Source organism: Oryzias latipes, chromosome 11, assembly GCF_053564925.1.
Source record: "Oryzias latipes strain Hd-rR chromosome 11, Olatipes_Hd-rR_3.1".
Lineage (NCBI taxonomy): Eukaryota > Metazoa > Chordata > Actinopteri > Beloniformes > Adrianichthyidae > Oryzias > Oryzias latipes.
Genome location: NC_136247.1, coordinates 11,088,904 through 11,104,803, shown reverse-complemented (window position 1 = coordinate 11,104,803; position 15,900 = coordinate 11,088,904). Strand labels below are relative to the sequence as shown.

General features: G+C 39.1%; 1 protein-coding gene across 7 annotated transcripts in view; it reads left to right on the top strand.

Annotated features, from left to right (window-relative positions):
- The window catches only part of ptprua (protein tyrosine phosphatase receptor type Ua), a 202,609-nt gene that overhangs the window by 102,903 nt on the left and 83,806 nt on the right, over positions 1 to 15,900 (top strand). For all 7 annotated transcript variants that reach the window (XM_020707228.3, XM_020707227.3, XM_078955331.1 and 4 more), the window contains exons 4-5: positions 9,305 to 9,386; positions 15,134 to 15,249. In XM_020707228.3, coding sequence (XP_020562887.2) covers positions 9,305 to 9,386; positions 15,134 to 15,249 — 198 coding nt within the window. The remainder of the gene's footprint in view (positions 1 to 9,304; positions 9,387 to 15,133; positions 15,250 to 15,900) is intronic.

Here is a 15,900-nt window from a genome sequence, read left to right as displayed (position 1 = left end):
TATATTCTGTCTGAGAACAGACGCTCCCAAAGATTAAAATAATTACATTTTTTAAGTTCACCCTATTGCAGATCAAAAAAAATGTAGGAACACTGTATGAGTCTGCAGCTGTGCTTTCTTCTCTCAGGAAGACATTTGCATTTTTCATTTACTGAAGATGTACTAATGTACTATAGGCTGAGTCTAAGATCGCCTTTTTTTTATCAACCTTATAAATTTCAAGTTTTTCCAAATATTTATTTCATTTCTAATTAAATTAACTTATCAAGCTTTGTATGGGATCCACTGGTTTCTTAGGTAACATTTGACACAAGTTAATTTTTTTTTTTTTTGTAAATACAAAATCATTGATAATTTTAACCACGATTACTAATTTATGTAGCTGATTTTGCATTTAACCTGCAGGGGCTAAAGAAAATTTGTTACAAATTATTCAGCTACTTTTGGTAAAAAAAAATAAAAAAAAAAAAAATCATTTCATTTAACATTCAGCCCTTAAATTAGCATCGTTCAGCTACTTTTAGTTTTCCTAAGCTACGTTCACACTGTCTTCTGCAATCAAATGACCACTTCCGACAAAAAGCCTACGTAAATGCTGTTTATGCTTCCGAGTTTGAAATTCTCAAGCCACATTAATGCCTGGCATGTGTTCAAAAACACGGTAAATGCAATTTCATGAACACGCTGTGGCAGGAAGGGGCTTCTTCGTCTTTTGTGTTTTTACTATTCAGTAGCGCTTGTCTGCCAGCTATAATTGGTAGAAGTCCGGTCCGAAAAGTCAAAGCAGTGCAAATCTTGCTTGCGGCTTTTAGCTCTATTCCAACATATGACTGACTTGTTGTCATTTAATTCTTTTTTTTTTAACTTGTCCTGTCCAACATCTGATCAGATGAGAGCTGAAGAGCTCTTGTGTTGGACATGTTTTACTCTCACAACATGGGTCTCATTTAATTCTGGCCAGACACAAGCTGCAATTATTGATTTCCCTTTCATGATCATGTTTACAACTATTGGTACTTCCGTGTTTTAAAAGGACACTATCCACATGTCACTATCATGCCCGAGTCCCTGATTAGTCAAAGTTTCACCTTGACCAATCAGAGACTCGTATTTGGTAGTGAGGTATGGATGGCGTCCCTTTTCTGTTCACCAAAGTGCCAACCATTTGAAAATTGACCACAGAGGAAAAATTTATAATTATGGTTTGTGCCTGGCTGGAATTATATAACACCAAGTAAACACCAAGATTAGCGAGATTTGGACCATTATGACATTTCATACCAAGCCTTTTCCAACTATAGGTTGCCTACATGTCAGTTAGCAATGGTCCAGTGTTAACACCATGGGCAAAATGCACATTCAAGAATGGGCTTTAAGCATTTTCTTGACTGTGCGTCACATGCCCGGTGTGAACGAAGCATTACAGCCTTCTTTTTTTTAAAAGTGAATCTAGCCTTAGTATTAGGTTGTCAAGCTAACTTCAGTTTTCTGAAACTATTCAGATACCTTAGCTAAACAAACTTGGGTTTTAGGGTTTATACAACTAATTTTGGCTTTTCTGCAAATCTTTATAGAAAACTTTACCAAAGTTTTTCTACATTTTGTTGCCTTAACTCTCCATCAGCCTGGAGGGACTGTTCAAGATAAATTTGTTACATTTGACACACTGCTGTTTTTAGCCCATTAATTATTCAGCTCTATTTTAGGCGTATCTGCTGGTTTACATTTTTTTGCCATTTGTTCAGCTTGTTAGAAGTAATCCAGCTAATTTAATTTACTAAGTCTAAAACAGTTTTGTTTGCTAATTTAGATCTTATTGTATTGATCAATGAGGAGTACTAAGAAGCAAAATAAGGTTTTATCAACACAACAATGAAATGCCTTTTCCAGAGGAAACACAGTTTGTCTACTTTTTATTGAAATGTATTTTACAACCTGAAAACTTGATTTTTCTGCTGCCTCAACAAGGACACTGAGACTGCAATATGAATGTGGTTACTTTATCAGTTCCCTGATGCTCTGAATAAACACCAGGAAGTGGGAGGCGGCATATTAAAATCCATACTTGCTTTCTTTCTCAGATGAAGTTGTCCAGCTTCCACACCGTCTTGCTCTGTCTGCAGAGCTGTTGCTGGTGCCGGATTGTTTCTGGTGCCATTTACTTTGGTTGCTGACGATTACTCTGAGCATCCAGCAGAGAGACGGCATCCCGCTGCTTCCAGTAAACCAAAAGTGGCTTCACTCTTCAAAGAAGCCGCCTTTGCGGTGCTGCAGGCTTTTATTTTTATATCTGTCACCCACTCACAAAGCCAGAGAGCTGCTGGGAGAATGACATCACCTTGAGCTGAATATTCTCGTTTGGACAAATCCATCTTTTGTATTGTTTGCAGAAATAGATTTTCCTTAGTGTACGCTTGTGTGGGGATTGGCAAAGGCTATAACTTTGCTATCAAATATTACAGATGCTATCTGGCATGTTGTGACAAACAACAGCAGTGGGACTTAAACTACACTGCCTTTCCAAGGCGAGGTGTTTCTGCTCTCCTCTCCTACATGCTTTTCTCTGATACTTCTTTACAGAGTACACACTTTGTATATCATATTCTTACTGCAGGCTTCAAAGCTCTCTGCAGGGCACAATGAGAGGCCGTAAACAAAGGGCTGCGCAGCAGCATGAGAGTGTTCGGATAACACTAACATGACAAACAAACACAGAAACAGGCTGTCAGGCTCTATGTGGCACGACAGTTTTATGTCTGTTAAACAAAATCAACAAAATGTTGATGAGATAAAACTGTATGGTCATTAGTAAAGTCTGGTTTGCTTTTGCACACTGAAGCGGACGATACTGTCTGGAAAAATGTATTCAGTCTTTACAGCTGTTCATTTGGGAGTAATATGAACTGAAACAAGCTCTGACCAGGATGGGAAAAGACAGGAAGAAGAAAAGCGACTACTCTCCGAGTCCTCTGACTACTGTATATGAATAAGAGCCTGCAGCTCCTCACTGGAGTACATTTACCCAGCAGGCATTTTCACCTTTTTTTTTTTAAATTCCTTCGTCTTCAGATTCATGCTGTGAGCTTCCTCCCCTTCCTAATGTATAATGCCTACATCATTTCTTTTCCATGGTTCTCTACTTCTCTTTTATCTAAGAAAAATCTATCAGCATTCATACTGAGGTGAACTGTGCAAGAGTTTATCTGCAAGTAAAAGAAACCTTGTTTTTGAGAAAGCCAGAGTTCTTTTATTTGTTACAAATTAGGGTTTAAGTAAGCTTTCACACCTGCCAAACCTGATTTAGTCCAAGACCAGATCTGTCAGTGATAATGATAACTAAGATTAAATATTGAAGTACTGAGTGAGTAGCTTTATGAATATCTTAGTTATGTCTTTTGGTATCACCGTGACCTATTGTCATGAAGATCTAAAATTATTTGTTTTCATCATTAAATGTTGCTCCTATTTAATGAAAAACTTACTGTTATTATTCCAAGTTTTACTTATAACTGTACTTAGAGCGTGCACCCTCTGTCCTAACCAACGGAAGAGTAATATAAGGGAAGAATTACAGGCTGAAAAAGCAGAAAATTGTCAAATCCATGACTAAAGTCTATGTTCAGTCATGCAAAAAAAGGTACCACAGTTCCAGCATCTCCCCCACCTGCGAGACGAAGGACACGGGAACTGCTAAAACATCTTTTGTCATTTTTTTAATGTAAATCTTCACACCCATTGAAGATCAGCTCATGAGGAAAGAAGGATTTATTTCTTATTCACTGAACCTTTATTGGATTTTATGTACAGTAAAGTAAATCGGTGTGTATTTAAGTTTGGTGTGTGTAGTTGGCTACATTTAGGAGTAGTCAACTAATGTTTGTGTAGTTGAGTCTATTTGTGTGTGATTAGATATGTTTGTAGATTAGTAAATCTGTACTTTGTTGAGTACATCTTTATCCATCTGTGCTTAGTTGTGTATGTCTTGTGTTTCTTTGAGTGTATTTGTGTGTAGTTGAGCAAATTTGTGTGTAGTTATATATGTTGGTGTGTAGTTGGCAATAATTTGTGTGTAGTTGAATACACATGAGTGTAGCTGAGTACAAAAGTGTATTTTGAATATGTTTTGTTCTAGTTTAGAAAATGTATGTGTAATTAGGAACACCTCTGTGTAGTTGAATACACAGAGGTGTATACAATTCAACTAAACACTTTCCGGTTCCGGGTTACAGCGGCTATACAACTATCTTCAAGTGACTTAAAAGTTGATTTTCTCCCCCCCAAAAAAAAGAGAGGTGACCATGGCCCCTAAGAAAAACCAAGCAATAGGTGACTACGAAGACATTAAAAAGATTCTTGATGATACCGGCGGTCGACCCATGATCGTGAGATTGCAGGTTCGATTCCCGCTTTGCACGGCCATGTGTCGGAGTGTTCTTGGCCAAGACACTGAACCCCACCTTGCCTCTGGTGGGAGGTTGGGGCCAGTGTTCGGCAGCGGAGCCAGCATCAGTGTGTGAATGTGTGTGTGCATGGGTGAATGGGACTGTGACTGTAAAGCGCTTTGGGCCTTCAAAAGGAGGTAGAAAGCGCTATATAAGTTTACGCCATTTACAATTTACCATACAAGCTAAGTTGTTTTCTTTCATGGAGCAAGTGAACCCTAAGTGAACTCCTCTCATGGAGCTAATGGAAGAGTTCCAAAGACTCCGAGCTCAAAACGAGCAACGAGATAACCGGCTCGACATTCTGGAGAAAAGACTGGACGATGTGGAACAACAAGCAAAGATGAATAATGTAATTCTCACTGGAGTACTGATCAAACCTCAGGCAAAGCTAAATCCTGCTGGAGTTAGCATATCTAATGCTAATAGCGCTAGCATTGCTAGCAGTTCTTCTGAAACGGAGAGCGATGGAGAGTCTTTGGAACACCAAGTGGAATCATTTCTCACATCTAAAGGGATTTCCTTGGATCTAAATACCATTGCGACCTGCCACCCGCTCCCCAGGAGAAAGAAGACAGATAAACCAGTGATCCTCATCAGGTTTGTGAATCAAAAACAGAAGCTAGCTGTGATGAATCAAAGGAGGAATCGTAAGGGATCTGCTGCTCATCTGAACACCATCTGACCAGAAGGAATGCTGAAATCGCCAAACATGCCAGGCTTCTCAGGAAGCGTAAGCAGATTGAGAACACTTATGTTAAAGGCTGCAGGATTTACGTCAAACCACTCAGTCCACCGGACCGGTCCAACTGGTCTGGACTGGTTGTTAACACCATGAAGGATTTTGAAAAGTGTTTGATCACGGACGTCTGAACCAACATGCATTAATAATTTAAAGAGCCAAATATAATTTCAAGAAATATGGCGCCTGAATTCATCGCTTTCTCTAAGTCTGAAGTGACCCTGATTTTCAGCAAAGTTCTGACCTGCAGAAGTTGACCTCATCTTTCAGTGCCGCTGATAACAGTCAAAGAAGGATATGGACCACTGTCATGTCTGCAGACATAACAGCGAAAAGAACTAAAAACTCTGTTTAAACCCAGAAGAACGACTGTTAGAAGGAATACCAACCTTGGTCATTCAACAGAATATGGACCCTTTTTTATTTTATTTTACAGTATTACCTTATTATAATAATAAAGAAAAAGGCTTAATCAATTATTAAAGATGATTAAATTGATTGATTTCTAATGATATTGCTTCACTTGCTCCAAAAATTGTTTCGTGATTTTTCCTAATGAAACATAATTTGCACATATTTTTAACATTTTTTGCTATGAAGATTTTTGAAACACTGTTTACTACTACTACTACTACTACACTATTTTACTAATATAGTATTATTTTTAATCGTATACATGATTTTTATACTTGAGATAATCTGCATATATTTTAGATAACTGACCTGCATTTGCCATGTTGATTTCTAAAATATTTATTTTTTACATCATAATTTAAGTGATTCATCTTTGTCATGTGCTTTATTGATACTTAAGAATTCTTAATTCTGTCTGAGAAAAGTTAGGCACCGGATAATGATAAATCATGTAATAAAACATTACGGTGGAACAGGGGTGGGGTTATATAAGTTTGCTGCCTTCCACTTCATTTCAAGCAGTATTTAATTTGATGTCAAAAGTTTGACACGTCATTGTATGAATGTATAACTGATGATTGTAATGTTTGTGTGGATTATTCTTATTTGATTGCTTGAAATAAACCATTTCAAAAACATTTGTTAGAAGTTTGATTCATCCGTGTGTAGTTGAGTAAATCTGTGTGTTTTTGAGTATATTTATGTGTCGTTTGGAATATTTCTATGTCATTTGTTATATTTATGTGTATTTGAGTAAAATGTCTATGCATTGTTTAGTACCCTTATGTATGGGTGAGTACATCCATACTTTACCTGTCCTGTTTATGGTCTGGTGCTAACCCTCCTTGGCAGTGTAATATGTACTTGTCATTGCTAATATTGTCATTATGCTCTTTTCTTCTAAATAAATGAAAATTATAAAATAAAATTTTATGTTTAGAGTTTGACGGCTGTAATAATTACGTAGTTAGGATTGTCAAAGTCCATCTCTTGTTTTTTTAAATTGATAATGAGGTGTGTACTGATGCAGTTTTTGTGTCCTGCGTTGAGTTGTTAAAATGTGACTGCAGGAGCCACACACTTTCTCTGCAGCATTTCCTTAGTCCTTTCTATGATATACCTTTTATCTGCAATGTTTTTTTTCTTGATCCATTTGTGCCATGTCAACTGGCAAAAGTGCTTGCACATGCACTTTGCTCTTTGGATCCAGTAATTGGTCTCATTTGCAGTTCTCACCTTTGAATGCATAAAAACGATCCAGCTGCATTTATTTGCATGATAGCTCGTGTTTGCATATGCATGGATGTTGGACACCTGCGTAATTCACCGTAGTCGGGTGCTCTCAAACCCACACAAACCTTTCTGAGAGTCAAGGCAGAAAAGCTTAATAATGGCCAGGGGCATGTAGTGGAGAGAATCGATGGCCGTGGGTGATTTGACACGTGATGAATTTAAGACTTTATTGGTCAGACGTCTCTAATGGCCCAACACTGGAATGAAAACTAAAAATAAATTTGTGGAAAGAAAGCTTTAGCGTGTATCCATCTGCCACGGGCTGTTGTGGTATTGATTGGCCCAAGGCACTTAAAGCCTGATGAATTGTCAACTTTGCGATCCATCGCCCATCTGAGTGCATGGTCACAGTCTGTCTTCCAGTTAGCTTCAGGGTAAGATGAACAGTGGGATCTGAAGAAGGGAGGGGGTCAGGGAGGTAAAGCGGCACCGTCTTCAAATGCTACAGCTCCGCTGTAAAAAGTCTGTGCACGCGGGAAACGATTTGCGCTCTGACGACTGTAATTACGACTCAGAAAGCCAGAACGACTCTGTTGCGCAATGGGAGGTCCCCATTTCACTTTGGATCTCTGCATGAGTCGGGCTCATTTAGATGAGTGAGTGAACATTTAGGCTGTGTTTAAGACCTCCTGCAGCTCCTGTATGTATTTAATAAAAGGGCCAGTTGGCAAAGAGGGATTTATCCACTCTAATGTTCAAATATCTAGAGTCTTCCTACATTTAAAACTAATCTAATCAAACAGCTGTAGAGCTGTCAACATTTTATTGCCTTTGAGTTTCCTTTGAAGTCTCTAAATTTTCTTAATGCTTAAAGAGACTCTCAGTGTGTTAGGTGACTTTTGTTCTCAGGAGTCGTTTCACATGATTGCAGTTATGGTGTGAAGTCATATGCAAGAATTCCCAATTAAACTGATTCCAAGTGACTGAGACCTCCTGAGGTTATTTTGATTTTTAAAAGTTTATATTGATGTTTATTACTGTCATTGAGACAGATGCTGTTTGATAATTTATCGAAAAAACTGAAGACGTGCCCATAACCTCACTTATCCCCTGAGGAAAGTTTGGCCAACTTGATGAAGCAGTTTAATGCTCTATTTCAAATAGGCGAACCTTGACCGGAGTGTGAACCCCCTCCCGGCAATGATTTCCTACAAGCTTTTGTAACTCAAAGTTGTTGCTTTTTTAGGGGGGTACATACGCTTCAATGACTGATGTGGTTGATTATGCCAGTCCTCTGAACGATGTCCCTGTTCTTCTAGAAAGAGCTCCTCCTATGTTTTTTGGCACCAGTGATTTACCCACTGTTTTTAACGCAGTCAGCCATTATTTTCAAAGCATCTGTCCGTTAAAGTCTCTTTTGACATTAATCTTACAGGATGTGAGAACATCTGAACAAAAGACATCAGAACAGCCTCTTATTCGACACTTTTGTTGGCGAAAATCTCTTCTACACGTTGGAATAAGAGGCTAAATTGGACAAGGAGGATGTCAGATTGTCAGACTACAGAGGAAAATCAAGAATGATTTCTACATATAATCACTATTATTATTGCTTTTCAACCTGACAAATCTGTTGACCAGCAGAAAAAGTCCTATGACCACGGTGACCATGGTTGCGTTAGCACGTCTAAAACCAACTACCTCATGCCGCTTTCTGGACAGATAATGAAATTGGAAAGCTATAGGACAAACCTTCTGTTTGCAGTAATGTAGGCAGAAGGAGAGCCCTGGGGAGAGAGACTGGTGAACTGTTTGGGGTGTATCCCACCTTCACCCAACAGAAGGTGGGTTGGCTCCAGCAACCCCAAGACCCCGAAAGAGAATTAGCGTGTTCTGATGATGGATGGATGGATGGATGGATGGGGATGTCCTTCATAATCATTATAAACCATAAAATAGTTAGGACTTGGTATTTCATCTTCAATCTCCAAGAACAACAGTTTCAACATCAAATATCAAGAAAAATATTTTGTAATGATTGAATTTGATCATTGAAATCCTTGTTCAGCAGCGTTAAGTAGAATTTTCTAACATTAAGCATGTCTGACTTCCACAGGTGATCACACCATTGTCTGTGCTGTAATTGACATAATTCCTTTTCTCAACAAAGCTTGTGTTTAGACAATGGAGGCTCATGGAGCTCCCGTTGTTCCTTTGTTTAATCCTGACATTTCTTTGATGCAGATTTAAGACAATTCAATAGTGCCTGCTATTAATTGATTCTCCCACAGATTCATTAATTTTGTTTGAAAAATGTCACAAGTGAAACATTTCTGAAAGTCAAAGTATTACAAAGAGGAAGGTTGACACCTTGGCTGTAGATTAAATTAACAGCAGACTACAAATATTTGCAGGAGTTTCTTTAGAGGAAGCACTGACCTGCTGTCACGTAATCCATCCGTTGTCTCAACAGATCATCTTTGAGGCGACTGTTTCGGAGGAGCGGGATGGCTACATGGCCTTGGACGACATCATACTGCTCACTTACCCCTGCTGTAAGTACCCAGGCTCACAGGACGCCTGCTGGCCTTCAGTTAGCCTTCTGAGCAGAGGGAGCCTGGCTCAGTTTGTTCCTGGATGTGATCAGAGATGATGAGGTTGAAGGATACCACCTGCTGCCTTTAGAGCGGCAGGAGGTGCTTTTAAGTCCTAGGACCTTTTCATTCGATTGTGATGTTCCCAGCCAGGGGCTTTTACATAGAGAGGACAGCAGGCTGTACTTAGACCCTTTTACATTTACTTTGGCCTCACTTGGACAAAAAGAGGTAAGGTGTTTCTTTAAAGGAAATTATCTTTCTAATGGCAACATTTGGCCAGGTTTTGTGCAATGCAGCTCGTAGATGTGCGGTACATACTGGAAGATGCTTTTTTCTTTTACCACCTGCAATGTTGTTCAGGTTATGGCCTTAGTCACACCCCCCCCCCCCCCCCCCAATTGGGGGTGCTGCAGGTTTTTTGGTTGTCCAGGCTTGTGCAGCCACCTTAAAGGAAGTAATGAAAGTGGAATGTATGATTGTCGTGCATGTGGTAAGTGATTATGTAATGCCGTGCTCCAGTCATTAGTAAGGTGTGCAGATTGGGCCCTCACTGACCCCAGACGAATGCTGCCAGAGTGTGCAGGAATGACTTTAGTAAGGCCGTCTGTAGTAAGGTCACTCTAACTACGCTCTAATTTCCTAATTTCATAATTTCTAAGAGTCATGGTGCACTCAAGGAGCGAGCACTAATCACTTACTCTAAATTACCCTCATGTGTTGTAGAATTGTGCGCTACGACCTATTGCCCACAGCCTTCCCGTAGAAAAAATGTATTTGAACATTTTTACACTACGGCATCATCCAGTGGTCTACGATCTTAAAATTTATTTTAGACCACCTGGGTGCTCCGCACAGGTTTTGCCCACAGACAGCCCACATCCACCCGTAAGGGCAGTTTTGAATAAGGCACAATATCTCTAATGGAGACAAAGGGAATCTGATTGGTCTGCCTGACACTTCAACACCAGAGCTTTGGGTCCTGTGTTGACGTTCTTTAAAAGTGAATCTCTTCAACCAATGCAATTAGTGCTTCCAATGGATTCTGAAGCTGAGAAAAGCAACTTTGTGCTGATATACGACACTCTATGCAACACTTTGCTAACTTAAACTGTTGCATATCAGCTCAAAGCTAATTTTTCAGCTTTAGAATCCATTAGAATTGCGTTGATTGTATAAATGGTTGAAGAGTTACAGTAAGTCAAAGAGCGAGTTATCTGCCGTTGCAACGGCTCTGGTGTTACACAATGTGAACAAGGTCATTAAAATGTATAAAATGTGTTCAAAATCATAAATGAAGAAAAACTGATGAATATGGGGTAAAAAAACCCAGCTCCTACAGGTTTAAACAAACAAACTGCAGGTTTGTTCAACCAACTCCTGCTTCACTCTAGGTTTCTACTGCAACAGGCCCCTGTTGGTGAAGTTTCTATATTTCACTTAGCGCTTCTTAAACCTGCTCCGGCTTCAGTAAGAATGGGCGGACTGTCGTCTTTAGCTGCATAAATGTGGGAAAATGTTAATGAATGATAATGTGGAGTATTTATGAGCTCATGAAATTCAGATATCCTTTTCTGGCGCTCATGAACAACCAGACTGGCTGCATATTAAAAATCCCTGAGTTCTCCATGGGAGCAGATGAACTCAGATAACCCTTTTTCCAAAACCATTGTTTGCCTTTTTCCAATTTCTTTTTAAACCTCAACTCAGATTTCCGATTCCATCACTCCCTCCTTTGTTGAACTGGATATGTTTCCATGGTGACTTAGAGAGTAGGGGGCTTAAGTTGCTGTGAGTTGGTTGGACTGTAGACTTGGAGCAAATTGTAAGAGTTGGACCATTCTTGTGCCTCTCATTGGAAGCTCCTGGGGATGCTGCCCTTATGGTGAAATCTTTAGAAACAAGATTTCACCCCTCACTGTGTACATTTCTGAGCAGAGATGGTCTGCCTGGTGTACAGTTCACAGGTCAAAAAAGAAATACTGAAACAAACAGAGGAACTTTCACCTGTTCAAAGGTGTTCAAAGATTTCCAGTCAGACACATAGAACGTGTCTTTTTGGTTGTTTTTATGGTCCTCCATAGTGAAGCAAACCATTCTGTATAAAAGTGATCATTTGTCATTTCATGAACCATCATCCCAGACAGTCCAAACACACCGAAGACCCGATGCTCCTCCCATTTAAATATCTTTAACAACACTCTTTAACATAGTGTGACAGGTCACATATCTGCAGTGCTGAGCTTTCACATTTGAATTAAAACTTTCCAGCAATTATTAATGCAGCTGCCTCATCCTCTTATGACTCCATTTATAATTGGGACTTTGAATATTACAGTTTGAGAGATAATTAGAAAGATTCAATGTGTCCATCACAGAGGACCAAAATAAAACGTGACAGTTTATGTGGAGTCTTTCTTTGGGTGTCGACTCCACCTGTTTGAATAGTTTTGAGGTTACTTCTTAAATCCAAACTTGTACTTCTCAAGTATATAAAAACACAATGAAAACCAGTCCTTCAATTAGGCTTTTTTACACAAATTCCCCCCAAAAGTTCAATATTTTATTTATTTATTTTGTGAACAGGTTTATATTGTTTTATTTTAAATCCTAAGAATCCAATGTTACTATTTACTATAACTCTTGTTATGGATGGCACCCATCCATAAAGTTCAAATAAAATCCCAGAAATAAGATCTTTTATGCAAATTAAACATTTTAAGAAATTAAACACAAAGTTGGAGGGGTACATACACTTCAATGACTGATGTGGATGATGAGGCCAGTCCTCTGAACGATGTCCCTGTTCTTCTGGAAAGATCTCCTCCTAGCTGTGCTTTGTGTTTTATTTCCAGCCAAAACAACATTTTTATTGTTTTCGTGGGATTTTAATACTGTCCCAGATTTTTTGCATATAGCTCTTGTTGTATGACTTGTTTTTGTGAATTCATCAATGGCTTTCTTATATTCACAATTATAAGGAGCAGTGTGACATACACCTCTAGTTGCACGACGGAAAAAAACTGAAGTGGAAACGTGGTGCAAAAACGCTGCTTTTACTATAAAAAACAAAAATGACATCAGACTGTGACTTGGCTTTCCAATGTACCATGATTTAAAAGAAACATGGCATAATACCAAACCATGACTTGGCATAACACCTGACCAAGCCCTAGACATGATTCTGAACCATGACTCTGAACCATGACTCTGTAAAGCATCAGACTGACTCTGCGTTAACACTAGACCAAGACTTGGAAGAACATTGAACCCTTGACTCAGGAGACACCAGACCATGACACCCTTACATGATTTCACACAAAATCAAACTATGACTTGACACAAGACCATGACACCGCATAGCCCCAGACCATATTTCTTAAGAACCATGGACTATTGTCATAAAACTGGCCTATGACTCAGAAAGCCCCTTGACATGACCCTGAACCATGACTCAGGAGAGCAATGAACCAAAGAAAATTAGCCCATAACTCAGAATACTAGACAGACTCAACATATTGGACCAAAACTTTGCAAAAAAAACAGATCATGACTCAATATAGCACAAGACCATCCATTGATCCATCCCTCCATCCCTCCATCCATCCATCCATCCATCCATCCATCCATCCATCCATCCATCCATCCATCCATCCATTTTCCATTTTCTGAACCCTAACAAGGTCTTGGGACTGCCGGAGCCTAAACCGGCCTGGCACAAGACCATGACTCAATATAGCATAAGACCACAACTTAACATAAGACTGGACCATGCCTTTGTATAAAATCAGACCATGACTCAGCATAACACTAGACTATAACTCAACATGATACTAGACCTTGACTTTGTATAAATCAGTCCGTAAGTAGCCTCTGATATATTAGTCAGCAAAACAGCATACCATGACTGAACATTGCATAGCCATGACTCAGCATAGGAGCAAACAATGTAATGCATAGCTAAATGTAGAAGGTAGACGCGTTTGTTAAATCAAATCAAACAAGATATATAAAAGGGTGCTGGAAAAAGAAAATTAGTTCAGAAAAGAGAATTACCTTACAAATTACATTTGGTAAACTTCAGTTTTTTTGTAATGCATCTGTTTACTGATCATTTTATAAGCTGTAATGGAGACTTTCTGACCTCCATAATTCCAGTTTTTCAGCCAGGAAACAGTAAATCTGGCTGCTCAAATTGGAAAAAATAAAAGTAATCTTAAAAAAACTCACAACATTATTTTGATCTTTACAGCTCAATAAAATGTCTTCAAAGTAATCCTAACTATATCCAACTCCATTTGCATTTTCCACTCAGGCAGACACATGACAAAGGTGGGTGAACCTTTAATAATACAGAAAATGTGTGAAAATGTGAATTGCAAACCAAGAGAAGGTAAACATGGTCTTTTTATACCTGCTGACACAATCAGAGATAAAGCTCAACTGAAAGTCATTGTTGTCAAAACAAATTAAAAAAAGCTTTTCAATGTTTTTTTGTTGTTATAGTCTTCATATAGACAAAAAAACAAAATAATCGCTGATGTTATCAAAGGTGAACCAATAATAGTTTTGTTCCAGCAGCTTGAATCTCTGACCTCTTGAACTATAGATGTCTGGATAAATATTTTCAGCACTGCACTGCAGGGAAATCTCCGACTTACAGCTCAGCTGGTTCCTCAGCAGATCAGTGGAGCCGCGGCTTCCAGAACTTTCTGTAAGACTGATATGATAATTTGGAACTCTCTGTCTTCATGGAGTAAGCTGCAGAAAATCTCTCTGATTTGGGGCAGCAGTCTGAATCTTCATGGTATTTTGTACTTAAAAATAGAACATGCATTGGAGATATGTATGTGTGTGTAGAGTATATAGTAGCTGTTATGCAGTGATGCTTGGAAAACGGATGCCAGTTACATTATTACCTACATTGTTTTATGAAAGAAATCTTGAATGGAGGTTTATGTGCCTACAGTCAGTGTCTTTTTGTCCATGTAAACTCAGCCGTTCTAACATGAAATTATGGGAAAAGAACATGCAAAGTAAAGGTGGAAACCTTATGGTTAAGGCGGTCCAATTTCCACCAGTCAGGAGGGATGCGATGTCTAGGCGGCTCAACGCAGATCTGATGTTTTGGTCTGCTGTCATGTTTCATCTCTCAGGCGGAGTGGAAGCTCCAGCAGACTTTGAAGTCATCTGTCAGGTTTATTCAGGCCTGTCTGCATTTCCCTTTGACAGTTCATTGATATGCAAGACATTTTTTTTTCTTGTGTCTTTGGGTATATGATTTTTAAATGACAGGGATTTTTTCCAATTTTTTTAATTTTGGTTTAATGTGTTATGGAGCTGAGCTTCACTCAGGAGATTTTACATGATTTTTGTCATCATTTTATGTATGTTGTTTAATGAAAGAGCATAAACAGAGTCTGACTTCATGTGTCAGTGTTTGGCCTGAAGTGGAATTTAAAGTATCATGTTTTCCACACTATCTAGGGCGTACCACATTAAAAGGCACACAATCAACTAAAGGTAATTTTTAGACCTACGCGTTAGTTTAAAAAAAATAAAATACGGCTTTTAAGTGTGGATCATAATGCGGTATGTTCAATGTTTTAAATTGTGTTTGTTTCTTGGTAGAGTTGGGGCTTGTTAAGCAGGTGCTTTTCTTCATCCCATGATTTTCATGTTTTTGTTGTGGTGTCTTCCTTCTACAGACAAGGTGCCTCATTTCTCCCGGCTGGGTGATGTGGAGGTGAACGCCGGGCAGAATGCTTCATTTCAGTGTGTCGCCACTGGCAAGGTCTCAGAGACGGAGCCTTTCCTGCTCGAGGTGAGAGCTCGAGTCCAGGGGTGATTTCTTCGTCTTCTTATTTATCATCCTGGCTCGAGTAGGCAAGCCCTGATCTCAACACATTGTGAATTATGGAACGAAGGACTGCAGAGGAGGGGAAGAGGCAGTTCAAAGAGAAATGGTTGAACATGTTTTACAGTTTCATCTAGAACAGCTAAGAGTGAAGCGCTGGTTTTCCTGGTCTGACCTAAATATTGAATCGTAAAATCCTTCCGGATGTCCAGGAGCCATTTCAGAGCAGCTACACCTATCTGCCCTTTCTTAGACAGACTCTTGCTTGTATATAACTAATTTAAAACATAATCCAACTTCTACTATCTTCTACACAGCAGGACATTTCCTTCTGTGGTTCTTCTATGACATGGTGGAACACATGAAAAAAACATTTTTAGTAATTGTAAAAATCACTTTGTGAATGCACCCACCTAGTATCTTCTACTGTTTTAAAGCCTTTCAGTTTCAATATGCAAACCTAGACCTCCCCCGATCATCATGTCTTCTGGGAGGACTCAACTGCCCCCTCTCCATGAACAGGAACAGCAGATATACTGTGAGCTCCTCTGGGATGCAACTTCTGCTTCTGAAAGAGACCCCCCTTGAAGAAACTTAATTTCTGTATCTGTAATCTTG